The following is a 13,947-nucleotide window of genomic DNA, read 5'->3' on the forward strand; positions in this document are numbered from 1 at the left end:
GATCGCTGGTGTCTCACAGGCTCATGTGACGAGGGCTGCCTGCCTCGTAAACTGTGACGACACATTGCCGCCGCCCCAAGGACACATCCAGTCAGTTCCACAGCCGACCGGGGCCACTAAACACTTGATTAAGTCGGTTATATATTCTCACAACATTGCAATTCGAATGTGAATGCCATCCTTGAATCTTGTTCTTTGTATTTGCACAAAAAGTAATTGATTATGGAGGAATTTATTGTTACATCCCGCCATTACATCACCACACAGTGACAAATACGAAACGGAATACTAACAAAGTAATTATACAATAGTGTAGAGATTGGATAGAGGCTTAGAAACTTAAACTCGACGTGAGATTTACTTATTTGTGATAGTGTGAGCCGTATTGTAACGTTTGGGAACGTTTTGCAAGAAAATGGAGGAATCTTTTAAATAGTTATCTGAGTATTTTAACCATAGGTTGAGCATATTCTCCTCATTCCATCAGACGATCATTAGCATGAATGGAGTCGTGTTTGTGTTGTCTCTGTGGCGGCTAGACAGCAGACAGTATACAAGAGACGTTAAACGATAATCGATATCGTCTCCGTGGAATGCTAATCATTCGCGTGAAACCTCGTCATCTAAGAACTCACTTGGTTCCTTCTAAAGATATTGTTTCAGTTTCATATATGTACCACCACTATCCACCTACCTTGTCACTAACGTCACCAGCACCTTTCTGTTCGCTGCTGGACAATGCAATAACTGTCATGATAAATAATTCCTTGAGAATGTAGACGTCCTCAAGCAGTCGCTTGGTCAGTCGTGTCGATCGTGTCGACCGTGTCGATCGTGCCGATCGTGCCGGTCGGATGTCGGGCAGTGAGCAATGACGCGACGACTTAACTCGTTATCAGAGCGTGCGCTCCACTGGCGCTGAATGCCAACTTACCCCTCGGACTATAGCCAGATGAACTTGTACCTACTTGTGTAATGCTACCTACATCATACCTAATATTATTTAATACCACAAATTCGACTAGTTCTCGTCTTAATACTTACATAGGATGTATTCTGACAGACTGCTTACCTACTTAATAGACTTCGAGAATAGTTACTTTGTGTCCGAGTATCGAAACAAAGAGTTCATTAATCTTGCATAGAACAGAGATAAAATACTTACTACTACTTTGTAAAGCTATTTCTCTTGGCGTCTTCCCAACTAGGCTGACGGTGTTGTTACATTATATCCTAAACCAGATTCGACTGAATGTCAGCATGTCACATGGAATGAGTGCCGTCTGCGCTCTACAATCAGTTAATTAGTACTAGATAACCTATTGTTGGTAAGAACGGTGTTCAGTATTGATGATATACAGCACGGCGTAGAAACTGCTCCCTCTATCGTAGAACAGACGAAACAAATTAATATAATTACTAAATTATTTACTTTCCGTTATGAGACTGGATATATCGCAGACCTTACTGCCGTACTCAGAGACATTTACTTAGTAACGATTTTGTTCCGTAAACCATAATTAAGGACTGGATTAAGTAACCATTAAGTGACCCTTAGTACGGCCGTAAGTCGCCTAAATAATTAGATCCACATCGCATACAATACATTTATAATACAAGTTACAATAATATATAATTCTAGTAGATACTAATACAGGCGACGCAGGCCCTTCCGCCGCAGCTGTACATCACGTATTATAGTGATTAGGTACAGATTGTAATCAGCGGCACAATGCCGGCAGCAGCAGCTCGTCTGCCGCATTGTGGAGGCCCGTCACCGGCTGCCATTGTGGGCACTCATTGTGCGCCGCCCACGGGCCGGCCTGGCCGCCGCTCACTGTCTGATACATACTATTGATTCCAATGTCTTCAATAAAATCCTTTTTCATTCAGTAGTTAAGTAGAAATGGATTAAATGAATCAGTTTTGTGTTTGTGGTGGCTCCGAGGTGTAAGACGCCCGCTTCTTATACATGAGGATGCGGTTTCGAAACCTATCAATGGCAATGTACCAATGTAACTTTTCAGAGTTATATGTACTTTCTAAGATTATTTAGACATCAATGGCTAACGGTGAAGGAAAACATCGTAAGGAACCTGGGCTTATAATTATAAGTTTGAAATCGCCAACCCGCATTGAGCAACAGTGGTGATTGTTGATGTATTTCAATAATAAGTAGGTAGTCTGTATAAAGTAGTGCACTATACTCGTACCTTGCTAACTTAGAGCTACAATAATAAAAGCAAGTTCCTTTAATGAACAGAACACGCGCATCGCTTGGCCAAACAAATTAACGTGCGGGTCAATGAACTCCTACCATATAGGAATAATGACGCTATAACGTATAATTTTTATAACAAAACAAATACTAAGTTGAGTTCTCGTTCTTATCCTCCGTGTATCCGGGTTATTAGAGATTCTATAGTAGGTACCTAATGGAGAATATACCATACAGAGTACCTAGTACGTAGGCGAAAGTAAAAAAGTAAAATTAAAGGGACCAAGGATGGATTATAATGAAGTCGTTGTAGGTACCTATATATTATATAGTTGTGGGATAATCAGGCGTAACTACATAACAGCCCGAAGGAGCCGGATTGAGAGATCTCTCGGCCTGACAAAAGGATCGATAATGACGTCGGAAAATGGTACCCACCGTAGCCGTAATTTCTTTTGTGTCTTAAATATTTATTTCGTACTGAAGCAGACAGTTGCTATATTTTATCCCACAAAATAAATGTTCATATAAACTGTTGCCAAGACCAGACAAATACAACTCGCAGTGTCAAACGTAATGAAATCTCACGCAGAGCTAAGTTTCAATCCTATATCATTATGTCCAGCCCTTAATCTACAATGGCATATTGTTATGAATAAATGCACCCACAACACAGGAGAAATTCCCTAATGTGGGGCAGCGTTCTAAAAAAACAAAAAATAAATAAAAGCCCTAATTTTTACACGTAAGTTGTGGCCAAAATACTGCACCCGTCCAACGTAGCGCCTAGTTCGTAGCGCGTAGCTCGTAGCGCCTAGTTCGTAGCGCGTAGCTCGTAGCGCGTAGCTCGTAGTGCATAGTTCGTGACATCGTAGCACGTAGTAGCGTTTTTCCGCTATTAATTTCGTAGGCGTGCAAACCGTGGACTCAACTTAGTCGCAGGAAGCAGTTTACAAACTCTCCTACTACCTTAACTAAAATACGGGGCGAACCTTTTGTGTTGTTCAGAAATACAATGAAGTGCTTCGAGAAAAGATAGGTGTATTTATATGCACTTCCCTTAGATCGTCTTGACGGAGGCACGTACTTATGTCCACAAATACCTACTTACAAAAGGTTAATACTCCAGCTGTGTAAACAGTATTGTTTACCTATGTTCTATACGATGTCTGACTGCAGTGTAATGTTACATGTTAATAATATTTATCTTACGTCAGACTAATGGAGTATGTCGTTTAAAGGAGTTCAAGCTCAAACTGTAGTTGGTTGTGTATCGACTTCGATGTTCTGGACTGACAAACATTAGAATGTTTGTATATGAATATTATGGAAAAAATAGGACAATCAATGATTTACTCTAATTTGCTAACCTTGGAGGACTTTACCGAAACCAGGAAGCTAAACGAGACTTCACTTCTCTCTCAGATTTTGCTCATTGCTGACGAAAATCTCTCGCCAACGGAATATATATAGTTATATATGTAGTAAGCATTGGGCGACAAATCCAATTTGCTACCCCTGCGCCCCTGCACCCCCTCCCTGCCCCCTCGGACCCGGCGGCACCTGTCTGCCGGCTCCCCTCGGCGCTGCCGATATAGCATCATATGTTCATGATAACATATTGATGAAATATTGTGGTAGTTAGTCAAATACGCTCAAAGCCCTCACAATATTGTATGTCTCTCCTCAGTATCACTTACAGATACTCGGATGCAACTAGTTGTTAGGGTAGTGTGTGGTATATAACATTCTGAACCATAAACAATCATCCAGTGTAAAAGGAACGGTAGGATACTATAAAGTTGGTGGGAAGATGTCAATGTTGTACGTATACAGGCACTCCGCACACGTTGTAGTACTCGAGAGATCAATTTCCATGATAGTGGATCGTGTAACTTGAGACGAGAGCACAGGTCGCGAGAGTAGCCCACACAGGCGCAGTTCACAGCTGACACTCCGCGCCCGACACACGACGTGACGCGCCGCTTGACCCCCGAGGACTGGGCCGAAGGTCAACAAGCCGCCGCCAAGTGCTCGGAGATACTCGGCGGCGGCATGTGACAGCACGAGGATACGCGGCAACAACTGATTCGTTTCTTCGCAATTAATTAACTGATGTGATTTACATGCCTAAAATAAAATACTCGTATTGTGCGTGGGCATGGAGCACACTTGCTCCAGTGAAGGTAACCAAAATCTGGGAGGCTCGATGTACACTCAGTACTGAGTACACACTGAGTACAACTACACGTAAGACCGAAAACCTAAAGTTTACTGCAATGATTGAGGAATTCATTTCAGTCAGTAAAATGATTAATATGTCAACGTGGTGCGTACCTTCCTCGAGTTATTTCCTGGTTAGACGTAAACAAGAGTTCGTGAAAGCGAAGCGACCCATTTTGGACTGTATCGTATTGATCGGTATAAGGTGGATATGTCTCGAGATGGAGATGGCAGCGGCACTACACGCGGGTAGCTGCTACAGCGGCTACACACTCGGCTCGTACATCAGTTTGCTTTGATTCCTTAATTATATATGTGGTATTCGGTACATATTTACTTTAAATTCAATACACGCTTATGAGGAAAATGTCTTAGAGGCAAGCGATACATGTCCCCTGCTAAGTTAGAAACTTTGTATGAATGCTGGCCTGTATTCACGTAGCTCATCATTTTAGTCAATTCTAGTTCACAAGGCGGACCATCGCCTCATAATGTCCGTCTCTAAAATAAATGTTGACTGCATTTAAGTTATATTTAGCGGAATCTTGGTAATCAGTATTCAGTACGTGTGCCGGCCGGCTCCGAGCTGATGGAGTCTCGTCCTCACTATTACTTTACACCTACTCACCTATAGCTGACTGGAACTTCTGTTATAGGTCAGATTACTACAATTACATCTGTTGTTGCATTTATCCTATTTGACTGATATTTATTTATTTATCTTAATCATGACTTTTATCTCTACAGGCACACTTAATACGATAAATGCAGTACAATATAAATTGATTATTTTAATATACGCACGTCATGGAGTACTTGGTCTGATTGTGTGAGTATATTGTCGTACATGATTGATCACACAACGCACTGATGAGATCAAGAATACAAAGCTGGAAGGTAGCAATATGTTATTATCTCGTCCGTTACATTTATTATTGAAGCTAAACCTCATTCACTAATGGCGCAGAGGCCAAGATAAATAAATCTATACAGGGATAGTGGCACTGTGGCACACAAGGATATATCACAATGTTGGTATTACTTATTTGCTGCACTAGCTATGGAGTAATTGCTCGAGGTGTTCGTGCCGCTAGGATTACAACGCATGTTAAAAGGAATTTCCTAAATGTTGCTGATGTAACGAAAAGCGGTTAATTTTGAGAAACATTCGACAAAAGTTCAGCACAAGTCCTTTGCCTCGGTAACGCAAACATTGCCCGCACCCCGCGTCCCAACACCAAACGGTAAAAGTTACCTTCGGAGCGTATCTGCAAACAGTTTATGTCAGCGTCACAAACATTGCGTCCAGCACCGTCACCCCGGCACACAACAGACAGGTTGTAGGTAAACACTGAGTCAGCACTGTTATGGCGCTAAGTTGTAGAAAAGTGTCGACGTGTGCCTGGAGTAGCGGCGCCCGCCCGGGACCGCACTCAGCCTCTCGATTAACCCGCCAATGTACGGCGGTGTATACAGTGGGGTGGATACACTCGTTAGCTATACCCACGAGGTAATGCCCTATCGTCGTTTATAGTCCATTCAAGAGCTGGATCGTTATGAAAATGCGAGATGTGAAATCTTAGGTAAAAAAATATTATAACATTAAATATGTGGTACTCATATTTAACAGATACGGAACGCAGAAAGGAAAGATCTCTTCCCTAAAAGTTCGTCCATACACATTGTCTAGTATTTTTGCTAAAAAAAAAATACAAAAGTTGATGAGTCCATCAAAGTCATTCCCTGTTCACACAGACCTCGGTGTTGTTCCCTGCTTCACTCGCGACCACTTTACGAAGACCCGTTGATCTCCCCTGTGTTTTTATAGTAAATGGACGTGTGTACTAACATGTCGGCAGCCAGAGGTCTCAGCTAAATTGTCAAACAAGTCACGTGGTAAACAAAGGGTTGCTGCATCGGGAGCAATTATACGGCGATCCATTAAATATTAGATGAGAAATATAAACGAGGCTTTCTGACAAGGGACAGCTATTTATGAAGCCATAATCTCGATGTACGAGGGTTTGCGGTGTTGTCTCGGTAAGGGATTATTAAGAGGTCAGATTTAGATGTCCCCGTTTCTAATGATATTGGTTCCAATTTTAACTTACACCTGTAAGTGTTAGGTATACAATTGTGTATTGCACATAATAACATACCGTTTTGATAAATGATATTTATTTTGCAAATAGGTTATGAAATAACACTTTTATACGTCAATCTCTTAAATAACTAGATGAGGCCGGCATTTCCTATCCGACTACTCTGAGAAGAAATGCCGAAACAAACTCAGAGGTCATAGTCTCTTTTTTGAATGAGACGTCTTAGTGTAAGAACGATTTTATACTTTGTAGTTTGTACGAAGCTACATATAAATTAAGCGAATTGGCCGCTGTTCTATTCTCTACAAAATTTTAACTTAATACCAATTTACTTACGTTATATAAGGTCAAAGGTTCACAGAGTTTCATGAAAAATGAGGAACCATTTTATCCGATCCCATCCCTCGGCGTTACTAAGTATATAGAACACTTGGCAGTGTGCCAACTAAGGAAATTCTTAAATTCTTCATACTTTCAATATGTTTAATGTTGAGGTAACTATAACTATATACAAATATGGCAAACTTTCCATGAAACTATATTAGGTATGTATTCACATAAAATTTTAGAAACGATTATGATGTGATTCTAATATAATAATATTGTCAGTATAATTGATGCGATGTATTAAAAAAAATTAAAACACTGTAGGTATAATAACAAATGAATCGTATAGAACATCCCTCAGAGCTGTACTTCCTCCTCGATTGTAAATAATATTTACACATTGTAAACGATAACTCGTAAGCATCCCGCACGGAACAAGGAGGGATTCATTCGCAATGAGCAATACTTAGAGACGTTGAAACGGAGGGTCCCGGCGAGGCGCCCTGGGGGACGCCGGCATTTCATCTACCCCACACGCCGAGTACTTGCTGATTTTTATGCACATTGAAGGGGAGCTACAGCAATGCATTTAATTCGAAGGGACACGACTTTGAAGTCGGGAAACTCACTCGCTTGCTCTAGAGGGAAAATCGCAATCTGGTTTACCTTGTCGAAACCTTTAGTACATTTCATATTTTATTTAACTTTGAAGTTTTTGTATTTCTTTTCGAAGACACGATAAATTAATGACTATTTCGTCGGTCAATGTATTTTAGGAGTTAAGTAATCGGAAGTATGTCTATTACGTTGAAACTAATTGGTTTCTTTAGGTTCCAACCCACCCAAAAAGTCAACAACCACTTCAACAGTCAGACAATTAAAAGTCACATCAAATGTATTAAAAGTAACGTATCATAAAGAAATGATCATGTTTCAGATGAGATGTGGAGTTCAGTGGAGAGCGGTGGCAGCAATGGGCGCGCGGCGCCGTGTGCGCGCGGCAAGCACTCGGCGACGCTGCTGGGCGGGCACGTGTATGTGCTGGGGGGGCGCGGCGCCGGCGGCGCGGTGCCTCTCCGGGACTTCTGGAGTTACAGCCTCGGTGAGCTGAATACCATACCATCCATATTTTATTTCATATCACTGGCATCGCCGTCTGTGATTTTTACTCGTTTGAGTTGGTACCTCTATCTTCACGTACACTAACACGCGGGTGCACAAGTTAGTTGGTTAGTTATTTCTAGGATTTCTCCTTTAAACTCAGTAGCTAGTAGTCTATAAGTACCTATTTATTGTTATTGTGCTGTTTGACTCAGTCTTCAGACATAAATTACTGACGTCTTAAGATAATATTAAGAGCAGCGTCCTGCGGCGTGCCTCCATCATTGAATAGAATACTAATGAATCAATTAATGCGAGTCTGTATTTATGATTAACAACCTGCTCTTTGTCGAGCGCCGCCCTGAATACGGCCCTTCACACCAATCGTCGGGACTGTCGTCAGCAGTGGTTCGAGGACTCTTCACAAAAACGTGTCGTTTGTTCCTTGGAGCGTCTCCACGTTCTACGAGAGCTTCCAACTGCCGTTAATTAGGTCGAGCCTCGAGACTCGAACGCCAATTACATCGCAACTTTTATTTACTGCAGACACTATTTACTTGTATACGGAGTACTTGTTATACGAAGTTTCAATGGCAAGTTGAAAATACGTAAATGATTTTTATTCTATACTAAACTTTTGTTATACGAACTCAGTATGGAAATTAACCAATGAAAGCCAGGAATGAGTTAAAGCAGAGCAAGTGGTCTCGCGATCGCTAGGCCGAACATTATCAGTAATAGCACGAACTACGACAATCTTCACCTCTTGTTACATTTATGGAACATGTGGAGACGGTGGGTGTTTAAAATTGTGTTTGTACTAACTTTAATTATTCCGTTATTATATTTTAGCTACGGGTAAGTGGGAGAAGCTGGAGTGTCGGGGCGAGCCTCCCCCCTCCCTGCAGGAGCACAGCGCTACAGCGCACGAGAACAAGCTGTACGTGTTCGGAGGAGAGGCCGGCGCCCTCTCGAACGAGACTCCGCTGTGGATATACGACACAGAGGTACGCCTAGTGTGTACAACAGCTGACTAACTATTCCCGGAATAACTCGTCGTGCTGTATGTACGGCTGTACCTATTACTCAACCTTCGTATGCTGCTGCCGCAGTGCACTCATTAGATTGATTTGGAGTCCATGTCTGTGGTTTACTTAAGCAAGATTTCGGTCTCTTAACTGGACACTGCGTGCATGCATTAGTGGTAGATACTCAGGTCTACGCAGTGACCAAACAAATTTTTTAATTTGGCATATTTCAGTCGTTGTTAATCCAATGTTCCAGACACAAGTATGGCGCAAGCTGCCGGGGCAGTCCAACTACACGAGCACGCTGAGACGGCGCAGCCCGCGGGACGCGCGGGGCGCCGCGCTCGGACCGCGCGGCCGCCGCGGACACTCCGCGCATGCGCTCAAAGACTGCCTGCTCATCTACGGCGGGTACAAGGACCTTCGAGGCTCCACACACGAACTATGGGCGTTTCATTATGGTGAGCAGCAATCTTAGGTATCTAAGTGGTAGGCTGTAAAACAAAACATAGTATTCCATGTTTCATGAGACTTTAAAAATTTGGCCTTCAGAGAACAAATCACACGCAGTAATTCAATTAATTAACTTTCAGAATCGGAGTCGTGGCACCAAGTGCGCACGGCGAGCCCGGGCCCGGCGCGGCACCGGCACGCGGCGGCGCTGCACGACAACCGGCTGTACGTGCACGGCGGACAGTGCGACCTGCGCGACTGCGCCGACCTCTGGTACTACGACACCAGTGAGTACTACACCACCCACTAAACACTGCCACTGCAGGACTTTAGGACATTTTGAAACAAAAATAATGATTGTAAACAAATGTAGCTGTGGTTACAATATGTCGTGCTCGTGTGTGCCAGTGTCCCGCGTGTGGAGCCAGGTGCGCACGCCCGCCAAGCTGTCGCCGAGCGCGCGCAGCGGCCACGCGGGGCTGCGCGCCGGCGCACATCTATACATCTTCGGCGGCGAGACACACGGACACTCCACCAACGAGCTCTGGAGGTTCCACTTCGGTAACGAAACACCTCTCTATACACTTTCTCATATGTAGCTACTGAATTTACGACTAGTACAACTTCTGATCTAATGGATTTGTATAAATGAAGGTCAGGACTCAAGATTTGTATAATGAAAAAATGGTAAACTCTCTTGTTAAAGTGTGAACACACACCAACATGGTTTTTTTTTATTACAGCGACAGAAACGTGGGAGCGAATAGTCCAGAGTCTGAAATGGCCGTCCCCCCGGGTAGACAGCTGCGCGCTGCTGATCCCCGCCGCCCCCCCGCGCGTGCGCTCGGCCCCCGCCAACAGGCTCGGCCCCAACAGGCACTCGATGAGCTCGCGGCCCGATCCCCCCGCCAGTCTGCTCAAAGAGATCTCCAAGTTATCCTCGTTCCACATTCGGAGAGCTGCTCGATGCTCGTACAGCGTGCTGGCCGGAGAGAGGGACTCCACGGAGAGCCTGGTGCGCCAGGAGGCAGCTGCGTTGTCCAAGTCACACTCCGCTTACATCATAGACAAGCGCCAGCCCGCAGACGGCGACGAGAGCCCCCGAGAGGGCGACGTTCCCGAATTTAGATCAGAAATGTCTCGAGAACCAATTTCAGTTCCCGACTTTGCTGATATGATTTTGCCTACACCAGTCTTATCTCCGGTGGAAGCTACTAAGCTGGTGTATCTGGATTCGGAGGATGAAGAAGATATGAAGCGGGAAATTAGTAACATGAAGAAAAAAGACGGCATTACATCAGTAAAGCTGGACGGCAAGGTCACCGTGGTCACGATCCCTAAGTCGGCCTCCGTCCGGTTCACTAAGGATACCATAGTCACCGACGAGGAGGACACGGAACTGTCTACGTCTGACTACGCGAGTGCGGAGCGTGTCAACCGACTCTCTGGTAATTCGCTTGGGTTCAGCAATCCGCATTATTTAGGACCTGATGTAAGAAATTTGGGAGCAGCGTTGACTCCAGATTCTGGGGTAGGTCCTGGCGATATTGAGCTCCAGGATTTGGGCGAGAGACGCGCTAGAAGTGTGCCAAGAAATGGCGAGACTCAACTGCATCTGCTGCTAGTGGGAGGCAAGGAGCCCCCCCACCTCGCCCTGCTGCAGAACCCGCTGTCTATGTGGACCTACCGGTTGTTGTAATTACTTGCTCGTTAGTTTAGATCTTCGTCCATTAGCGGAACTAGGGTCCTCCAGGGCTGAACGTAGCCGTCGATTTGGCGTTTTCAATCACATTTATTTTTGTGGCTCTAAAAATATTTTAAGAAAATGATCTTTATATAAATAATTTTAAAGTTGAGAATCATGTGAACGTGCTTTTCGAATCGTTGACGTCCAAATTATTGATGTAAAGAATTACTTATGAGACTTAGTTTAGGTAGTTACAAGGTGTAGGTACCTACGTGTTCGCATTTATATACTACAAGTACTTATTCAGACATACGTAACGACGACGCGGAATGTTTATAATTTTATATCATTATACACCAAGTCCTGAACTCTTCCAAGAATGTCTCCCCAGTTGCTGTCCACGTTACTCCGTTCTCTGTTCAAGCATCGTGTGATTCGTGTTGGTGCTGCGTTGTCGTTACTGTAATTGTCCGTCGTGTAGCTGCTAGCTACTATACTACAGTGAAACCTCGTTAAGTGAGACCATCAAGGGACCTTCAAATTGGTATCACTTATAGAGGTATTCCACTAACCCAGTGTCTCAGATAACCAGGTATAAATAAACATTTGTCTCATTTACAGAGGGTTCCATTAATGGAGGTGAACATACGGGGTTATTTCAGATAAAGAGGTGTAATTCTTAAATAAAACAATGTGTTATGTGCACATTATAAATGAATAAAAATAAGTAAATCAACAAACAAAACGATGTTGTCTCAGTTACTGAGGTTTATGCATTAAAATTCACTTGCTGTCTCAGTTATAGAGGTAACTAAGATGATAAATCAAAAGAACGAATCCCAGATAAAGAGGTTTGTTTGTCCCAGTAATAGAGGTAATTCAGTGCCAATGGGTAGGGACCTCAGTATGAGTTCCATTTGTGGAGGTTTCTCACTTATCCAGGTCCCACTTAACCAAGTTTCACTGTATATGGGTACAACGAGTGCCAATTCAAGTATTCTTAGATGTAACCAACATTTTTAAGAAGTAGCACAAATTGTGGTGGGCTCCGAGGTCGTCTAGCTCACTAGCTGCCACGTGCGAACGCTACTAACTTTATCGATACACCATTAGTTAGTAAACAGGAATAATATTTATTTAGGTATATTATGTATACCAAAGTAGATAAGTATGTAGGGCAGCTGAGCAGATACTTGATGTTAGTACCGTATCGGAGGATCAAAAGCTGTGATATATTGTTCATCCCACGCGACTACTACACACTATGTGCGACATCGCAGCGCACGCCTGTGTGCTGCAGCCCTCGTTCATTTATAATCTGTGGTACTAACAAGTAGTCTCCTAATATTATGGTTGTTTTAAGTTTAAGTTAGCATTGATGTCCGTGCAACATTGTGTTGCCTGTTATTTGTTATATGTCTTAAGTTTTCAACGTTACTCAATTGTTTTATATTTTTATTGTTTTTGTATATTATTATTTACTTGTTTTATACTTGTACTTAGAAGTTTTTACAGATTACAAAAAACTATTAGGAACATAAATTATGTTCAAATGACGATATTACACGACGACCTTTGATCATTATTTAGATACAATGTTCTCGAGATATGGGCACGAATAAACTTCCAAAATGGCTTCAAAGAATGCAGTCAGTCTACTAGCAGCCAGTTCGAGTCCCTGTACTCAAACCGTGTGCTCGTCCCCCCACTGACCCCTGACACTACTTGACTGTGTCCTTCGTGAACGTAGGATAACTTTCAATAAAAACACATACCTGAAGTGCTGTGTCTACTTTCTAAGATTTGATACTTTCATGTCAAGGCAGCGCACGGACTGCAGGTTGGCCTGGCGCGAGTAATGAAAATTTAATTAGATTTTTAAGTACAAAATATTATCAAATTTTAGAGTAATTAGCTCATTTATTGAAATGAGGATATTTCAATTAATTCCTTTAAAGTGGCCAGTCTCCAGCTTACCCAGTACTGTACTGTGGTAGGTACTTCACTAACTCGTAGTCTGTACGTAGCCGCCCGAGTGCGGCCGCGCGTAGCGTTGTAAGACTGAGTAGTGTGTAGCGGTTACATTGCGGTAGGTACTGTACTCATGTCTCTCACAATAATCACGTGACTAATGGAAGCCACGATCGTCCGGCCTTCTTCCAAACTCTATGAAATATTATGGTCAGCACTCGTTGGTTTAGACTGAATAAAAAAAATATGTAAACCATTCGGATCTCTGTCCTTTTACATATTCCGCGGCTGGCGAGCTTGAGACTAACCGCAGCGATCTGATTTCATGTGACAGCACTGAGATTGGTGGTGACCAAGATTCCTTACAAGTTTGTCCGGTACCACTACCGCGCTCCAGGTATGTGCGGCGACATGAGGGACGAGAAAGGAGGAGCATGAGTTCACAATCCGATGTTCCTTCCCCCTCCTCCCCGCGCACACCGAGTCCGCAGCAGTTGTTCCGTCAAACCCTCGAATGTTGTCGAATAAATTGATGTAAACAATCTGTCTAGTTGTATGTGGACACAGAAACATTGTGGCGAAGCTACCTGCTCAATGTCTGCTGGGACCGGCAGACTGTTGTGAATACGCTGTGTTACCTGGCCAGGTCCCGTTCGAGTACAATATTCGAAATGTTAATAAATGTAGTTATGTCCATATCACTCTTTTATTTTAACCCTATCAATCTTAGTATATCTAACAGTAGTAGAAAACGTCGGATTCGTGTTGTCTAGCTTAATCCATCCGTGTACGAATTAAAGTGTATAACTTGTTTAGTTAGGATTGAAACGACACTAC

The 13,947-nt window shown here is 43.2% G+C and overlaps 1 protein-coding gene across 3 annotated transcripts in view; it reads left to right on the forward strand.

The window, feature by feature from the left end:
* The window catches only part of LOC118269488 (uncharacterized), a 23,502-nt gene extending 9,696 nt beyond the window's left edge, over positions 1-13,806 (forward strand). For all 3 annotated transcript variants that reach the window (XM_035584638.2, XM_050704486.1, XM_050704491.1), the window contains exons 2-7: positions 7,808-7,972; positions 8,824-8,978; positions 9,256-9,460; positions 9,593-9,739; positions 9,861-10,013; positions 10,196-13,806. In XM_035584638.2, coding sequence (XP_035440531.2) covers positions 7,808-7,972; positions 8,824-8,978; positions 9,256-9,460; positions 9,593-9,739; positions 9,861-10,013; positions 10,196-11,151 — 1,781 coding nt within the window. In that variant the 3' untranslated portion in view covers positions 11,152-13,806. The remainder of the gene's footprint in view (positions 1-7,807; positions 7,973-8,823; positions 8,979-9,255; positions 9,461-9,592; positions 9,740-9,860; positions 10,014-10,195) is intronic.
* The last annotated feature ends 141 nt before the right edge of the window (positions 13,807-13,947 follow it).

Source organism: Spodoptera frugiperda, chromosome 2, assembly GCF_023101765.2.
Source record: "Spodoptera frugiperda isolate SF20-4 chromosome 2, AGI-APGP_CSIRO_Sfru_2.0, whole genome shotgun sequence".
Taxonomy (NCBI): domain Eukaryota; kingdom Metazoa; phylum Arthropoda; class Insecta; order Lepidoptera; family Noctuidae; genus Spodoptera; species Spodoptera frugiperda.